The following is a 16,498-nucleotide window of genomic DNA, read 5'->3' as shown; positions in this document are numbered from 1 at the left end:
CAAACGCCTGATTGCAGGCTTGGTGATCCCCTGGATGTTATCACGAAGAACTTTGCGGTGACGCTTTGCGCCTCCTTTTCCAAGACCTTTGCCTCCTTTACCTCTGCTGACATCTTTTAAACTTCTTGCTACTGAGAGTTGCACGAATGTGAAGTAACTACGCCTCGCAACTCACATTAGTTTCTACAGAGAGGACCTTGTTGAAAACTACTAAGCACTGCCCCTTCATTCTCCATCCATTTTATGAATGGAGTGTGCGCGGGCATTTAAGGCGAATATACGTCACCAAAAAACGCCCACATCTGAGCTCACCTTACAACGAAACAAAGTAGGAACGACATTGTTACTTTGCAAAGGTGGAATGACATTCTTACTTTGCACAAGTGTTTTTTTTTTTTTTTTTTTTTTTTTATAATCACAATTCGACACAGGACAGGCATGCATAATCCTTGTGTGGTCTCCGGGTTATATTGATCATTTTTATTTGTTTCCATAATAGTCAGGGGGCCTATGTGGTTTCTGTGGGATTGAAATGTTAATTTTTGGAGAGTGGTTGGACTGTCTTTAGAGGTCATTGAACATGGAGAAAAATGATGTCTCTATTTTTTTACCTGTTTTAACCCTATTCTTGTGAAATTGTATATTACACTATAATTAACACCATACATTTCGCCTAAATTACTGGCTATGTTGAATAAAGTTCACAAAACAGTTATTTTCTTATTTTCAACAGTATGATTGTATGTCAGTATTATGATTGTATGTCAAATAATTTGGGATAAGCCAATCAGTTTCACCAAATACACATACTCCATTGCTGAAAGATAGCAAAATCACAGAATCACAGATGAGACCTCAAACAACATTTAATTCATTTACATATACACAACATATTAGATCTCACCTCCACAATGTCCTCATCAAAATCTACAACTAGTCTACTAAACCCTATTCCTACTCACCTTCTTAAGACTGCTCTCCCCTTCCTAGATAATGATTTGCTCTAGATTATAAATAATTTTATCAGGGCATGTACCGCAGTCGTTTAAGACATCTGTTATTAAGCCCTCCCTCAAACATTCTTTAATTTCCCCTAGGGATCAATAAATTATCTATCTATCTATCTATCTATCTATCTATCTATCTATCTATCTATCTATCTATCTAAAATCCTAGCCTTGTATCGATACTGGTCCTCCTGGACCTCAGCGCTGCCTTTGACACCATAGACCATGACATACTACTTGGGCTTGAAAATTTGATAGGCATCAAAGACTCAGCACTCACTTGGTTTAGATCATACCTTCCTAACCGTCAACAATTTGTACAGGTCCATAATAAACCATCTACCCAGATTATGGTAAAATATGGAGTGCCTTAAGGCTCAGTACTGGGGCCCCTGTTGTTTAGCAGATGATACATAACTATACCTCTCCATAAAACCTGATGATTTAACCCTGTTAGCCAAACTTGACACATGTATAAGAGATATAAAGACATGGATGATGAATAATTCTTTCTGCTTTTAAACTCAGATAAAACAGAAGGCATGGTTTTAGGTTCTAAAAAGATGAGGGATATCCTATCCACATCACAGGCTACATATAGTGATCTTCCACTGACCTCATCCACAAGTGTTAAAAACCTAGGAGTTATAATTGACCAGGACCTAGCACTAGGTAATCACATAAAACAGATCACCAAAACTTAATTTTACCATTTAAGGAACATTTCAAAGATAAGGAAGTCCTTATGTCATCTCAAGGATAGACTATTGTAATGCTATTGTAATGCTATTATGCTGGCTGTAATAATACCGGTCTAAAGAGCTTACAGCTTATTCAAAATGCAGCTGCTAACACACACAAAACATGTGAACATATTTTCCAATACTAGCTTTTTTACACTGGCTACCTGTTAAAAGTCATTGACTTCAAAATATTACTTATAGTTCTTTGTTGGTTGCCTGCATTGAAAGAGGACACCTCATGAAGACGCTCTTTTGTCTGCTTCTGACAGAAGAAGCACTTATCTATGCTGGCAGCCGCTGCTGCTGAACAAAAGTCCCTCTAGAAGGACTTGATGCAGTTGCAGGTGTTACTGCAGGTTCAGAAGATGGTCTACCATGTCTTTTCTGAAGACACTGAGTCCTGCCTGCTTCACATGATTTCTAGTAGTGAATCTTAGCATGCTGCAGATGCTCACTGTTACAGGTGGATTTGTAGCAGTTCCTGCGCCAAACTGCTTTGTTCTGTTGTAAAATAACTGCACTGTAACAATGTAATCGTTGGCTGATCTGTGACCCCCATCTCCAAGCTCTCTCATGGACAAAAACAAGAAATTTGGCATATGTCTCTAGTGATGGGTCATTCACCAGTCCACACATCTGCCACTGGATACATAGCCCATACCTGACTAACAGAAAGACACACCTCAGAATATAACCTAACTAGACTGTGCCACCATGAACTATGAAAATGTGCTTGCTCAAATGTAGAAGGCTAGAAGGTCACTAATATCACCAACCATGAAGAACAGAGCACTATGTGTTTCAGGTTATCCGATATTCTATCACTGCCAGCTGCCAACTGTCACTGGAAGTCAGGGATGGATTACTGTACGGGCCTACCGGGCCCAAGGAGTCAGGGGGCCCAAGCCATTGCATGGAATCATTGCCTCAATATCAACACATCATATCAACACATAGGCTATGAATCTGATTGAATTAAAGTATTGGCCATCCCCAAAATACACCAGAATACAGGAAATCACATCATATGAATTAAAAACAATGTCTCCCGCAACAATTAGTGGGGGGCCCTTAATACATCTGGGCCCAGGGGCCTGAAAGTTCATAATCCGTCCATGCTGGTAGTGTCTCTCTTTCTCTCTCTTACACACACACACACACACACACACACGCACACACACACACATACACACACGCACACACACACACACACACACACACACACACACACACAGTGGCGTCATGCCTATTGAAATAAAGGGGGCACGTGCCCCCTCGGATTTTTCCTCCCTGATATTTTTTTGATCACAACTTTGTTCCTATTATGCTCCATAATAAGCCAGAGCCTATAACGACTCAAATGTATTCTTCTGGATGTGTAATAAACCGTACCAAAATAGCTGAAGACCGGTCAACAACATCAGCCATTTTCCTAAAATTGGTGTCTGTGTATGTTCCCGTAACAACTCATTGCGTAAACTCGCAATGTTTTGCTTGTGTTGAACTGTTACAATTAACTTTAGGATACCGTTTGAACTGTTACAGTTACAGTTTAAACAGATACAGTTAATGGTGTTGAAGTGGTAAGTAGACTAGGCTAAGCAATAAAAAGTAGTGGAATTATTTGTGGTTGACCTGGAAATTTTGACTTTTGACTATGGATTTGATGTTGGCCGCGAATTCAGAGCATTACGTTAACGTTTGCCTACATGGTGTCAGTGTAACGTAGCCTAGGCTACTCTTACAAATATTACACAAAGCAGTAGCATTCAAATATTTTGTGTTAACCTTACTCAGCACTGAAACCTGTCAAACTTCTTTCAAAATCCTTCATCACATGAATTAAGATTAAAATAATTTAATTTCTGAGCACACAAAGTCAGACCTCAGAACCTTTTTCAATGTAAGATTGTTCTTAGGTCACATATCAGTTTAAAATCATCACTGCAATGGTACTGTTTTTAAAATCATGTGTAGTAGGCATAAGTGTAAATGTGTGTGTCTAAACATGCTTTAATGAGCTTACACTTTAATGAGCTGAATTTGAGCTTACAGTTCTTTCACCAACCTATGTGTTTTACATTAACTTAGAATAGATACAAAATAGATACTTTAGCTTAGTCCTCAGATAGAGGAGGGTTGCTGCTTGCTCTGTTAAGGTATTTCTGTCCCTCCCAAACAGCATTAAACTGGTATGTTTAGCAGCCAGAATTTAAAAATTTCCAGGGGGAGAAATCTCCGGCCCCCCTCTAACATAACACCCCCCCCCCCAAAAAAAAGTCTGATTGTGCCCCCCCTGAATTTTGGCTTGCATGACGCCCCTGCACACACACACACACACACCTGTCTGTTTGTCTATCTGATCCTTTACCCTTTCTTTTCTTCACATAGGCTACGGAAGGCCTTACAGACTTCAGCTGGTACTATGTGTCTATTAAACTTGATTTAACAGAGATTTCTGCACTTTGTGCTCTGTGTGTAGAGAAGAACTGACAGAGCAGGCTAGGCCTACTCCAGCACACTAATAGGAATGAATTGATAGTATTGAGAATTTAAGGCACAATTTCTTGTTAAATACAGGGGGGGCACAATCAGACTTTTTTTTTTGGGGGGGGGAGGGGTTATGTTAGAGGGGGGCCGGAGATTTCTCCCCCTGGAAATTTTTAAATTCTGGCTGCTAAACATACCAGTTTAATGCTGTTTGGGAGGGACAGAAATACCTTAACAGAGCAAGCAGCAACCCTCCTCTATCTGAGGACTAAGCTAAAGTATCTATTTTGTATCTATTCTAAGTTAATGTAAAACACATAGGTTGGTGAAAGAACTGTAAGCTCAAATTCAGCTCATTAAAGTGTAAGCTCATTAAAGCATGTTTAGACACACACATTTACACTTATGCCTACTACACATGATTTTAAAAACAGTACCATTGCAGTGATGATTTTAAACTGATATGTGACCTAAGAACAATCTTACATTGAAAAAGGTTCTGAGGTCTGACTTTGTGTGCTCAGAAATTAAATTATTTTAATCTTAATTCATGTGATGAAGGATTTTGAAAGAAGTTTGACAGGTTTCAGTGCTGAGTAAGGTTAACACAAAATATTTGAATGCTACTGCTTTGTGTAATATTTGTAAGAGTAGCCTAGGCTACGTTACACTGACACCATGTAGGCAAACGTTAACGTAATGCTCTGAATTCGCGGCCAACATCAAATCCATAGTCAAAAGTCAAAATTTCCAGGTCAACCACAAATAATTCCACTACTTTTTATTGCTTAGCCTAGTCTACTTACCACTTCAACACCATTAACTGTATCTGTTTAAACTGTAACTGTAACAGTTCAAACGGTATCCTAAAGTTAATTGTAACAGTTCAACACAAGCAAAACATTGCGAGTTTACGCAATGAGTTGTTACGGGAACATACACAGACACCAATTTTAGGAAAATGGCTGATGTTGTTGACCGGTCTTCAGCTATTTTGGTACGGTTTATTACACATCCAGAAGAATACATTTGAGTCGTTATAGGCTCTGGCTTATTATGGAGCATAATAGGAACAAAGTTGTGATCAAAAAAATATCAGGGAGGAAAAATCCGAGGGGGCACGTGCCCCCTTTATTTCAATAGGCATGACGCCACTGTGTGTGTGTGTGTGTGTGTGTGTGTGTGTGTGTGTGCGTGTGTGTATGTGTGTGTGTGTGCGTGTGTGTGTGTGTGTGTGTGTGTGTAAGAGAGAGAAAGAGAGACACTACCAGCATGGACGGATTATGAACTTTCAGGCCCCTGGGCCCAGATGTATTAAGGGCCCCCCACTAATTGTTGCGGGAGACATTGTTTTTAATTCATATGATGTGATTTCCTGTATTCTGGTGTATTTTGGGGATGGCCAATACTTTAATTCAATCAGATTCATAGCCTATGTGTTGATATGATGTGTTGATATTGAGGCAATGATTCCATGCAATGGCTTGGGCCCCCTGACTCCTTGGGCCCGGTAGGCCCGTACAGTAATCCATCCCTGACTTCCAGTGACAGTTGGCAGCTGGCAGTGATAGAATATCGGATAACCTGAAACACATAGTGCTCTGTTCTTCATGGTTGGTGATATTAGTGACCTTCTAGCCTTCTACATTTGAGCAAGCACATTTTCATAGTTCATGGTGGCACAGTCTAGTTAGGTTATATTCTGAGGTGTGTCTTTCTGTTAGTCAGGTATGGGCTATGTATCCAGTGGCAGATGTGTGGACTGGTGAATGACCCATCACTAGAGACATATGCCAAATTTCTTGTTTTTGTCCATGAGAGAGCTTGGAGATGGGGGTCACAGATCAGCCAACGATTACATTGTTACAGTGCAGTTATTTTACAACAGAACAAAGCAGTTTGGCGCAGGAACTGCTACAAATCCACCTGTAACAGTGAGCATCTGCAGCATGCTAAGATTCACTACTAGAAATCATGTGAAGCAGGCAGGACTCAGTGTCTTCAGAAAAGACATGGTAGACCATCTTCTGAACCTGCAGTAACACCTGCAACTGCATCAAGTCCTTCTAGAGGGACTTTTGTTCAGCAGCAGCGGCTGCCAGCATAGATAAGTGCTTCTTCTGTCAGAAGCAGACAAAAGAGCGTCTTCATGAGGTGTCCTCTTTCAATGCAGGCAACCAACAAAGAACTATAAGTAATATTTTGAAGTCAATGACTTTTAACAGGTAGCCAGTGTAAAAAAGCTAGTATTGGAAAATATGTTCACATGTTTTGTGTGTGTTAGCAGCTGCATTTTGAATAAGCTGTAAGCTCTTTAGACCGGTATTATTACAGCCAGCATAATAGCATTACAATAGCATTACAATAGTCTATCCTTGAGATGACATAAGGACTTCCTTATCTTTGAAATGTTCCTTAAATGGTAAAATTAAGTTTTGGTGATCTGTTTTATGTGATTACCTAGTGCTAGGTCCTGGTCAATTATAACTCCTAGGTTTTTAACACTTGTGGATGAGGTCAGTGGAAGATCACTATATGTAGCCTGTGATGTGGATAGGATATCCCTCATCTTTTTAGAACCTAAAACCATGCCTTCTGTTTTATCTGAGTTTAAAAGCAGAAAGAATTATTCATCATCCATGTCTTTATATCTCTTATACATGTGTCAAGTTTGGCTAACAGGGTTAAATCATCAGGTTTTATGGAGAGGTATAGTTATGTATCATCTGCTAAACAACAGGGGCCCCAGTACTGAGCCTTAAGGCACTCCATATTTTACCATAATCTGGGTAGATGGTTTATTATGGACCTGTACAAATTGTTGACGGTTAGGAAGGTATGATCTAAACCAAGTGAGTGCTGAGTCTTTGATGCCTATCAAATTTTCAAGCCCAAGTAGTATGTCATGGTCTATGGTGTCAAAGGCAGCGCTGAGGTCCAGGAGGACCAGTATCGATACAAGGCTAGGATTTTAGATAGATAGATAGATAGATAGATAGATAGATAGATAGATAGATAGATAGATAGATAATTTATTGATCCCTAGGGGAAATTAAAGAATGTTTGAGGGAGGGCTTAATAACAGATGTCTTAAACGACTGCGGTACATGCCCTGATAAAATTATTTATAATCTAGAGCAAATCATTATCTAGGAAGGGGAGAGCAGTCTTAAGAAGGTGAGTAGGAATAGGGTTTAGTAGACTAGTTGTAGATTTTGATGAGGACATTGTGGAGGTGAGATCTAATATGTTGTGTATATGTAAATGAATTAAATGTTGTTTGAGGTCTCATCTGTGATTCTGTGATTTTGCTATCTTTCAGCAATGGAGTATGTGTATTTGGTGAAACTGATTGGCTTATCCCAAATTATTTGACATACAATCATAATACTGACATACAATCATACTGTTGAAAATAAGAAAATAACTGTTTTGTGAACTTTATTCAACATAGCCAGTAATTTAGGCGAAATGTATGGTGTTAATTATAGTGTAATATACAATTTCACAAGAATAGGGTTAAAACAGGTAAAAAAATAGAGACATCATTTTTCTCCATGTTCAATGACCTCTAAAGACAGTCCAACCACTCTCCAAAAATTAACATTTCAATCCCACAGAAACCACATAGGCCCCCTGACTATTATGGAAACAAATAAAAATGATCAATATAACCCGGAGACCACACAAGGATTATGCATGCCTGTCCTGTGTCGAATTGTGATTATAAAAAAAAAAAAAAAAAAAAAAAAACACTTGTGCAAAGTAAGAATGTCATTCCACCTTTGCAAAGTAACAATGTCGTTCCTACTTTGTTTCGTTGTAAGGTGAGCTCAGATGTGGGCGTTTTTTGGTGACGTATATTCGCCTTAAATGCCCGCGCACACTCCATTCATAAAATGGATGGAGAATGAAGGGGCAGTGCTTAGTAGTTTTCAACAAGGTCCTCTCTGTAGAAACTAATGTGAGTTGCGAGGCGTAGTTACTTCACATTCGTGCAACTCTCAGTAGCAAGAAGTTTAAAAGATGTCAGGCAGAGGTAAAGGAGGCAAAGGTCTTGGAAAAGGAGGCGCAAAGCGTCACCGCAAAGTTCTTCGTGATAACATCCAGGGGATCACCAAGCCTGCAATCAGGCGTTTGGCCCGCCGTGGTGGTGTGAAGCGTATCTCTGGTCTCATCTACGAGGAGACTCGTGGTGTGTTGAAGGTTTTTCTGGAGAACGTGATTCGTGATGCCGTCACCTACACCGAACACGCCAAGAGAAAGACCGTGACCGCCATGGACGTCGTCTATGCTTTGAAACGCCAGGGTCGTACACTGTACGGTTTTGGTGGTTAAAGATCAGATCTCTCTCTCGACTTGTACACAAAGGCTCTTTTAAGAGCCACCCAGTTCCTCTTAAAAAACGTTGTGTTCCTGTTTGTATAGGATTATCTTAATTATGGAAAGGCTATACATAAACCACTGCCACGCAGTTGTCTGAGAACAACACGGTACCCTACGATTTCAGAGACTGGGGCATTTCCATCTCATGAGACGCTTATAATGCAATCTTCATCCCGTGGTAGCCAAGGGAAAGCCATGTGTTGATATGAAAACAACCAAGAAGTGCCAGAAGAATTATAATAATCTCTCGTGTGTATGAAGTGCGACCCATGACTGCCCTATAGAACATCAGGTTAAGTCTAAACTTAGGGTTCACAAATGATCAAATAAAATCCTCTGCAGAAACAAAACAAAACGAAAGTGCATGCTGAAAAGTCGCGTGTGCCAATAAAGTCTTAAACAAGTTGGAGTCATAACTAGTTTTCATAATCTGTCAAGCATACATGTGGCTTGACAGACAGGAACCTCGGAATGTATAGAAAGGTTTACTTTTACAGTAAAGCAGTGTTTCCCATATTTTACCGTAAATTTCCTTTTGTACAATGATGTAGCCTAGAAGCCACAGTGCAGTAAAGAACAGTTTTTTTTACCTTTTTTGCCGTAGAGTTTTGTTGATGAACTAATAAATTGTTAATCATAATTCGAGAAATGGCCCAAGGGGACTGAGAAAAACTGTTATTGTGATTTGTAACGCGTAATGATTTTTTGACACTTAGTATTTGCCATACACGTCGAAGGATTCCTGTCATTCAGAAGAAAAGTGAGGGAAATGAAACAAAAGGATGTGGTGTACTGTAAACCGATTTTCTGTGGGTGGTGCTAACCTTCTCGACACTGCCCCCTTCGATTCAAAACGACCAACCGTGTGGGTATTTCATTTCGGAGGGAAATGACTGACATAATTCTGGCCGTGGGTGTTTAAATGACGCAGTCCTCTATTTGCATAAAACTTGAGACATATACCGGGTAATTTGATGGCCGTCAGGTCATCGAAGAGACAGTCGAGATATCAACATGCCTGATCCAGCCAAGCCTGCCCCAAAGAAGGGCTCTAAGAAAGCCGTGACAAAGACCGCCGGCAAGGGTGGCAAGAAGCGCAGAAAGAGCAGGAAGGAGAGCTACGCCATCTACGTGTACAAAGTCTTGAAGCAGGTCCATCCTGACACCGGTATCTCTTCCAAGGCTATGGGCATTATGAACTCCTTCGTGAATGACATCTTTGAGCGCATTGCTGGGGAGGCTTCTCGCTTGGCTCACTACAACAAGCGCTCCACCATCTCTTCCAGGGAGATCCAGACTGCAGTGCGTCTGCTTCTGCCCGGTGAGCTGGCCAAGCACGCCGTGTCCGAGGGAACCAAGGCCGTCACCAAGTATACCAGCTCCAAGTAAAGCCTGATTTTGAACGCGCTTTAATCCAAAGGCTCTTTTAAGAGCCACCCACGTTCTCTTTGAAAAGTAATTCCAATATAAACCGACTACACTGCATTCACTTGCATACAATGCTTATCTGAAATCACTCTTAAAACCAATTTGTTGAAAACAACACAACTTGCGTTGTTTTTAAGACATCTCTCCAGACAGGAACAACGCATTCGTTTTAAGAGTTGTACCAAAAATGTATGAAATGCTACTACCTGGATTAGGTAGAAGGCTTAGCCAACACCTAGAACCTTTTATTTACCATTGGTCCATATTTTGCCACGGCTGGCAAACGGACGTCAAGGGACACAATGGACTCCTCGTGTGGTTTGGAGAGAAACGGCAAAATAGTGGGATAAACATTGGCCAGGCCAGGATAATGTTCCAGCGAATGAGCACAACTAAAACCGGGTATACAGGGGCGAATAGGACAAGTTAGCTAAAAGCTATGAACCCTGCGTCAAGGAAGACCGCATCTGTGTTGTGCTGGTGTCATTTGTGTATTTGCTGTAGCCTACTATACTAACTGGTTTGGAATGTCAAGAATAAATATGTCGAGTTTGTGGCCCTAATACTCGGTCGTAGAGAAGCCCTGTCTCTCTGGGCAGAAGTCCGAAACTTATATTCGTGCAAATGGGACACGACTACATTATGTGTGAGGGATCATCTGAGAGTGTAGGTTATGTTTAACTTGCTAGTATCGAGAGCTCTCTTGCACGTGTTGCCATTATATTTAGCGATGAATACGCGACACCTACTTATTAGAAAATACCGAACCAAGACATATGGAAACCAGCTTTTTTTTCTATGTTTGGGTGGCTCTTAAAAGAGCCTTTGAATTTTCGGTTCTTGACTTTGATCACTTAAGCACGCTCCCCACGGATACGACGAGCCAGCTGGATGTCCTTGGGCATGATAGTGACTCTCTTGGCGTGGATGGCGCACAGGTTTGTGTCCTCGAACAGACCGACGAGGTAAGCCTCGCTAGCCTCCTGAAGAGCCATGACAGCAGAGCTCTGGAAGCGCAAATCAGTCTTGAAATCCTGAGCGATTTCCCTGACCAGACGCTGGAAGGGCAGCTTGCGGATCAGCAGCTCTGTGGACTTCTGGTAACGACGGATTTCTCTCAGAGCCACGGTGCCAGGCCTGTAACGGTGAGGCTTCTTCACGCCACCGGTGGCAGGTGCGCTTTTACGCGCAGCCTTGGTGGCGAGCTGCTTCCTCGGAGCCTTGCCTCCGGTAGATTTGCGGGCGGTTTGCTTTGTTCTGGCCATTGCTACGTATTCTTCGGAATTGAACAGTATGAACACAATGGCAGAATTTGGGTATATAAGGCCTACGGTCTCAGCCTGCCCCCCTGTGTACGTCAGGTTGTTGGTCTCCGCTGATTGGTCATCCGAGTGCCGCCTGAAATTCAAAATACAAAGCCCACCCTCGTAATGGCCTACGTCATTGTGTTGATTGACTATTCATAAAACCTCTTCAATTTAAATGACAAATAAAATAAATATACTGAAACATTCCATCGGTCAGTGCATATAGCCTGTTATAGAAACAAACACATCAAACAATTAACCTGTTAGTCGTCAAGTACAAACACAAATATGACCTAAGGTAGCTTGTATTTGCTACGTTAAAGCCTACAAGTAATTGCTTGTTTATAAACCCCAAAAGCCATTGATGTGCCTTACTTCGTATACATCATTGAGGTAATACGCCACTTATTTGGCTTATCAGTTACTTAGTGCCCGACATTTTATTGGACTAAGAGTGGTCAAGTATTGGCAGGAAAACGTGTCTTTACTCATTTTTTTTTTATTTGGGTGGGAACATATTTTTGACGTTACAGAAAACACTTTGATGGCGAAGGTAGCTTGGAATTATTTTTTTTAATGGGTATTTGGGTGGCTCTTAAAAGAGCCTTTGTTTCGGAGACTTGGTAGGAGCAGGTTTACTTGGACTTCTCAGTCTTCTTGGGCAGCAGTACAGCCTGGATGTTGGGTAGCACACCACCCTGAGCGATGGTCACTCCGCCGAGCAGTTTGTTCAACTCCTCGTCGTTACGCACAGCCAGCTGCAGATGGCGGGGAATGATACGAGTCTTCTTGTTGTCACGGGCAGCGTTGCCGGCCAACTCCAGGATCTCAGCAGTCAGGTACTCGAGCACAGCAGCCAAGTACACCGGTGCACCAGCGCCGACACGCTGAGCATAGTTGCCTTTACGCAGCAGCCTATGCACACGGCCCACAGGGAACTGAAGTCCAGCCCTGGAGGAACGAGTCTTGGCCTTAGCTCTGGCCTTGCCGCCGGTTTTGCCTCTACCGCTCATCTTCTTAGTAGGTGTTCGTCTGAATACAGAAATGCTAGACAGTGGAAAGGCATGTATTATTATGCCACACCAGCGCGGTGCTACTCCGTACCTCAGTGGATGAGAACAGAATGGTGAGAGCCAATCAACGTGTAGTTCGTTGCGTGACATCATTTTGAAATCTATTTGGCGCGCACAACACTTCCACCTTCCTTTTAGCCTAGCACCTCAATCACAAAAAAAGTTAACGCATGGCACAGTACAGAAGGTAAAGTTACAGCGAAGTTTCCAGAGGTTCAACTTAATACCCAGTAAACCAACCAGGCTTCCTGAGATACACATTTGGCACTGGTACTGCCTATTACAATGTAACGAACTGAAATTGTTGTATTGCAAGGTTTTGGTTAAAATAGGCTGACACCTGACATAATTTCACTGCATTTCTTACTTCCAGTAACTATATGCATGTGACAATAAACTTCCTTATATTCTTTTGGATACTTTGTTTCATGTTTGGATGCACCTGTTGCATTAGATATACGTTATGTTGTGTTACCGTAATAAATTACCTAATATGTATTTTAAAGTTACATACACAACCCATTAGGCATGGGGGTAAGATGAGCCACTCCTTTTTTTTAGGAAACCGTAAACACATTGTATCATGTGACAGCATTTTACGGAAGAGGGAATCATTCTTTACAATCTGTGGAAAGGTACAGCGCATGGCAAATGTGGTAAAAAAAAATGTGGATTCCGTTCATGTCCAGAGTTAGGGTTATTTGGAGAAAACGTGAATAGAACATTCAGATGCATTACACCTCAATGGGTGCCCTCGTAATCTATGATGTGAGGGCTACACAAATCATGAATGTTACCTTGGCTTGTTGTGAGAAGCATTTTCTATCAAAATGGTGGTTGTGGGGTTAGATGAGCCACCAAGGCTGGGATAAGTTGAGCTAACTAGTACTTGTATTGCATTAGTGAATTGTCTACACACTACTTGATACCACTCGCTTTTATTTATATGTCCCCGTCGGGTAGCTTATACACTCATTCATTTGATCCATGACGCAGTCGGGGTTTTGTGAACTATAGTAAACAAATGCAGAAGGACCCGAGTATGATTGTGTATTCGCAAACAGAAATTCGTCTGCCTACCAGCAGGCACTGACGGAATAAAAGCATTCAGAGAGCGTTTGGGTGGCTCTTAAAAGAGCCTTTTCGTATACATGGTGAAAGACTAATGCGCGAACATTTACTTCTTCTTGGGTGCAGCCTTTTTGGGTTTGGCAGCTTTAGGCTTAGCCACCTTGGGTTTCGCTGCCTTTGCTTTCTTGGGGCTCTTCGCTGCCTTCTTGGGGGCAGCGGGCTTCTTGGCCTTCTTCGGGCTCTTCGTTGCCTTTTTCGGTGTGGCGGGCTTCTTGGCTGCTTTCTTCGGAGACTTTTTGGCGGCCGCAGGCTTCTTGGCTGCTGCCTTCTTGGGCTTCTTTGCCGCCGCAGGTTTCTTCGCTGCAGGCTTCTTGGCTTTAGGAGCTGCCTTCTTTACCGGCTTCTTTTCCACTGCCTGTTTCTTGTTCAGCTTGAACGAGCCGGACGCGCCGGTCCCTTTTGTCTGGACAAGAGTTCCCTTGGTGACCAAACTCTTGATGGCCAGTTTGACACGAGCGTTGTTCTTCTCCACATCGTACCCACCAGCCGTCAGTGCTTTCTTCAGCGCAGCCAGAGAGACTCCTTTCTTCTCTTTTGAAGCAGAGATGGCCTTGACGACGAGCTCGCCCACACTTGGGCCAGTTTTCTTGGGTCGGGGCGCCTTCTTCTTAGGGGCCTTTGCTGGGGCCGCAGCGGGAGCTGGAGCTGTTTCTGCCATTGTATAGTTTAGGTTTCACGCACAGACTACTCGGGAGACCGGAGAGAGTTAATGACTGCCAAAGCCGGTGGGCAGGACTTAAAATGAACATGAGAACCATTTAGACTCAGCAGAGTGAAAGCTGTACCGGCCTTTCTGTGGCGAAGAGATCACTTGTGTTTTCTTCATACACTTCTTTGTAAGAAATATGAGTAACGACACGACATGTACCAACAAGACGATGTCTGTTGTGAAGAGCACAGCCTGCACGTTAAAAAGGAATATATGGGCGCTTTGGTCGCCCTTTATCACTTTTGCAACTAACTGAGAACGCCGGATCTCTAGTTGGAGAGGTTGCAGTCAGTCTGAGTTTTGTGAGAAAATCATGCACATAATCATAGTAAAACCGCGCAATACTTCGACAAAGAAGTACCACAGACCAAGACATGAGTCTCTGTCACTGATTTTACGTGTTACAATGTGGTTTTTGCGAATGTGTACTTTCCAATCAGGAGCTTTATGGACACTGCGAAACACAATTCACAAACACAAAACACACGCATACATACTACATAGGTGTAAATGTTATAGGACCAATTTATGGGAAACATACGTGATGTGGCAATATTGTTAATTCTGCTTATGCAGACATATGACCAAGACTGAATTACAATAGAATATATGTTTCTGGCTTAGACCTATTCTTTGGGACTGTCAATATGCCGTATTGTGGGGAGCACATTATACAGTTGCGTTTTGTCTTTTCATTATGAGTAGGCAATCTATTTATCGGGTAACATCTTGTACCATCTCTCCTGGACCCAAAGTAACTCTTTCATTACCGAATAACTCTTGATACAATAATGCCTGAATGCCATATATCTTTGGTCATGTTGCTATATCACTGTCGTGTTTTTAAAGCGTAGGCCTACAGTCGTCCCTTAAATACGTTGTGTTTCACTTCTTAACACATTTCTTATATTGAAATATAAGATATTTATTTTAATTTCTGACATTTCTTATATTGTGCTGATAAAGTATTAAAAAGTGATGTTTTCGTAAGAGACTGACTACAGGTAGGAATGGGCACAAATACATAAAATACTGTATTTTTGTATTTTCAAAATACTTCTTTCTAAAAGCCTTTTTTGTCTATCCCTTCACTTGTGCACTACCTGGAAAATCATCTGAAAGCAAGAGACTCCTTCCATAATCAGTCAACAGATTAGATATGCTGACCCCTCATGTTAGACATCTCAATATAAACCTCTGCCATGGTCGGCGCCAGAGAACAATGGGTGGGGAGGCACCTCACTTCACTTTTATTAGTTATTTTTCCAAAATTGCCATATAATAAAGAGCATCCTTTGAGCCTTTTGGATAACTGAAACAATATCATAGGGGATAATAGTGCAAGAACATAGTGGTCATAGCCTATAGTGTTTAATAGACTATAGCACACAGTGTTTCCATTCATTTTGAAATGTTCTTATAAGATCCTGCTCAAATGCAAATTGCACATAGGGCCTTCTGATAATATAGGGCCCTCACGGACTACAAGCCCGCGCCACAGAGCTGTGAGAGCAACATCCCTCTGCTCAACAACCTGAACCGCTTCTTTGCTCGCTTTGAAGCACAAAACAGCACCTGCCCACAGAAGACACATCCCCCTCTACATGAGCAGCCCCTGTGCCTCTCTGCCGACAGCGTGAAGAGGACACTTGCTGCTATCAACACCCGTAAGGCAACAGGTCCAGACAACATCCCAGGTCGTGCGCTGAAGGACTGCGCAGGGGAGCTTAAGGATGTCTTCACAGACATCTTTAACACTTCCCTGAAGCAAGCCATCGTCCCATCATGTTTCAAAGCTGCCACCATCATACCTGTGCCGAAGAAAACTGCTCCATCCTGCTTCAATGACTACCGCCCTGTGGCACTGACACCCATCATCATGAAGTGCTTCGAGCGGCTTGTCATGTCACATATCAAAGCCATTCTCCCCCCCACGCTGGACCCCTTCCAGTTTGCATACCGAGCCAAGCGGTCTACAGAGGATGCAATCTGCTCTGCCCTCCACCCAGCCCTCACCCACCTGGAAAAAAGAGACTCATATGTGAGATTGCTGTTTATAGACTTCAGTTCTGCATTCAACACCATAATACCACAACAACTCATCTGCAAACTTGACAAACTGGGACTCAGTACCTACCTCTGCAACTGGCTACTGGACTTCCTCTGTCAGAGGCCCCAAGTAGTACGTGTTGGCAACAATACCTCAAGCAGCATCACACTGAGC

General features: G+C 42.2%; 5 protein-coding genes across 5 annotated transcripts; 2 read left to right on the top strand and 3 right to left on the bottom strand.

Moving 5' to 3' along the window:
• Positions 1–8,258: 8,258 nt before the first annotated feature.
• LOC121719217 (histone H4) lies at positions 8,259–8,579 on the top strand. The gene has a single exon (XM_042104656.1). It carries the CDS (start codon positions 8,267–8,269, stop codon positions 8,576–8,578), a length of 312 nt encoding a protein of 103 aa, XP_041960590.1. The 5' UTR covers positions 8,259–8,266; the 3' UTR covers position 8,579.
• A 1,032-nt stretch (positions 8,580–9,611) lies between these two features.
• Positions 9,612–10,067, top strand: LOC121719203 (histone H2B-like). The gene has a single exon (XM_042104640.1). The coding sequence runs from the start codon at positions 9,641–9,643 to the stop codon at positions 10,013–10,015; it is 375 nt and encodes a 124-aa protein (XP_041960574.1). The 5' UTR covers positions 9,612–9,640; the 3' UTR covers positions 10,016–10,067.
• Positions 10,068–10,908: 841 nt separating this feature from the next.
• Positions 10,909–11,319, bottom strand: LOC121719194 (histone H3). Its single transcript, XM_042104630.1, has one exon. The coding sequence runs from the start codon at positions 11,317–11,319 to the stop codon at positions 10,909–10,911; it is 411 nt and encodes a 136-aa protein (XP_041960564.1).
• A 566-nt stretch (positions 11,320–11,885) lies between these two features.
• On the bottom strand, positions 11,886–12,795 carry LOC121719184 (histone H2A-like). The gene has a single exon (XM_042104621.1). The coding sequence runs from the start codon at positions 12,525–12,527 to the stop codon at positions 11,997–11,999; it is 531 nt and encodes a 176-aa protein (XP_041960555.1). The 5' UTR covers positions 12,528–12,795; the 3' UTR covers positions 11,886–11,996.
• A 273-nt stretch (positions 12,796–13,068) lies between these two features.
• Positions 13,069–14,254, bottom strand: LOC121719178 (histone H1-like). The gene has a single exon (XM_042104614.1). It carries the CDS (start codon positions 14,221–14,223, stop codon positions 13,612–13,614), a length of 612 nt encoding a protein of 203 aa, XP_041960548.1. The 5' UTR covers positions 14,224–14,254; the 3' UTR covers positions 13,069–13,611.
• Between the last annotated feature and the right edge of the window lie 2,244 nt (positions 14,255–16,498).

The sequence above is a fragment of the Alosa sapidissima genome, chromosome 9 (assembly GCF_018492685.1).
Source record: "Alosa sapidissima isolate fAloSap1 chromosome 9, fAloSap1.pri, whole genome shotgun sequence".
NCBI classification, from domain to species: domain Eukaryota; kingdom Metazoa; phylum Chordata; class Actinopteri; order Clupeiformes; family Clupeidae; genus Alosa; species Alosa sapidissima.
Note: the sequence above shows the minus strand (reverse complement) of the source record. Positions and strands in the feature narration are given on the sequence as shown.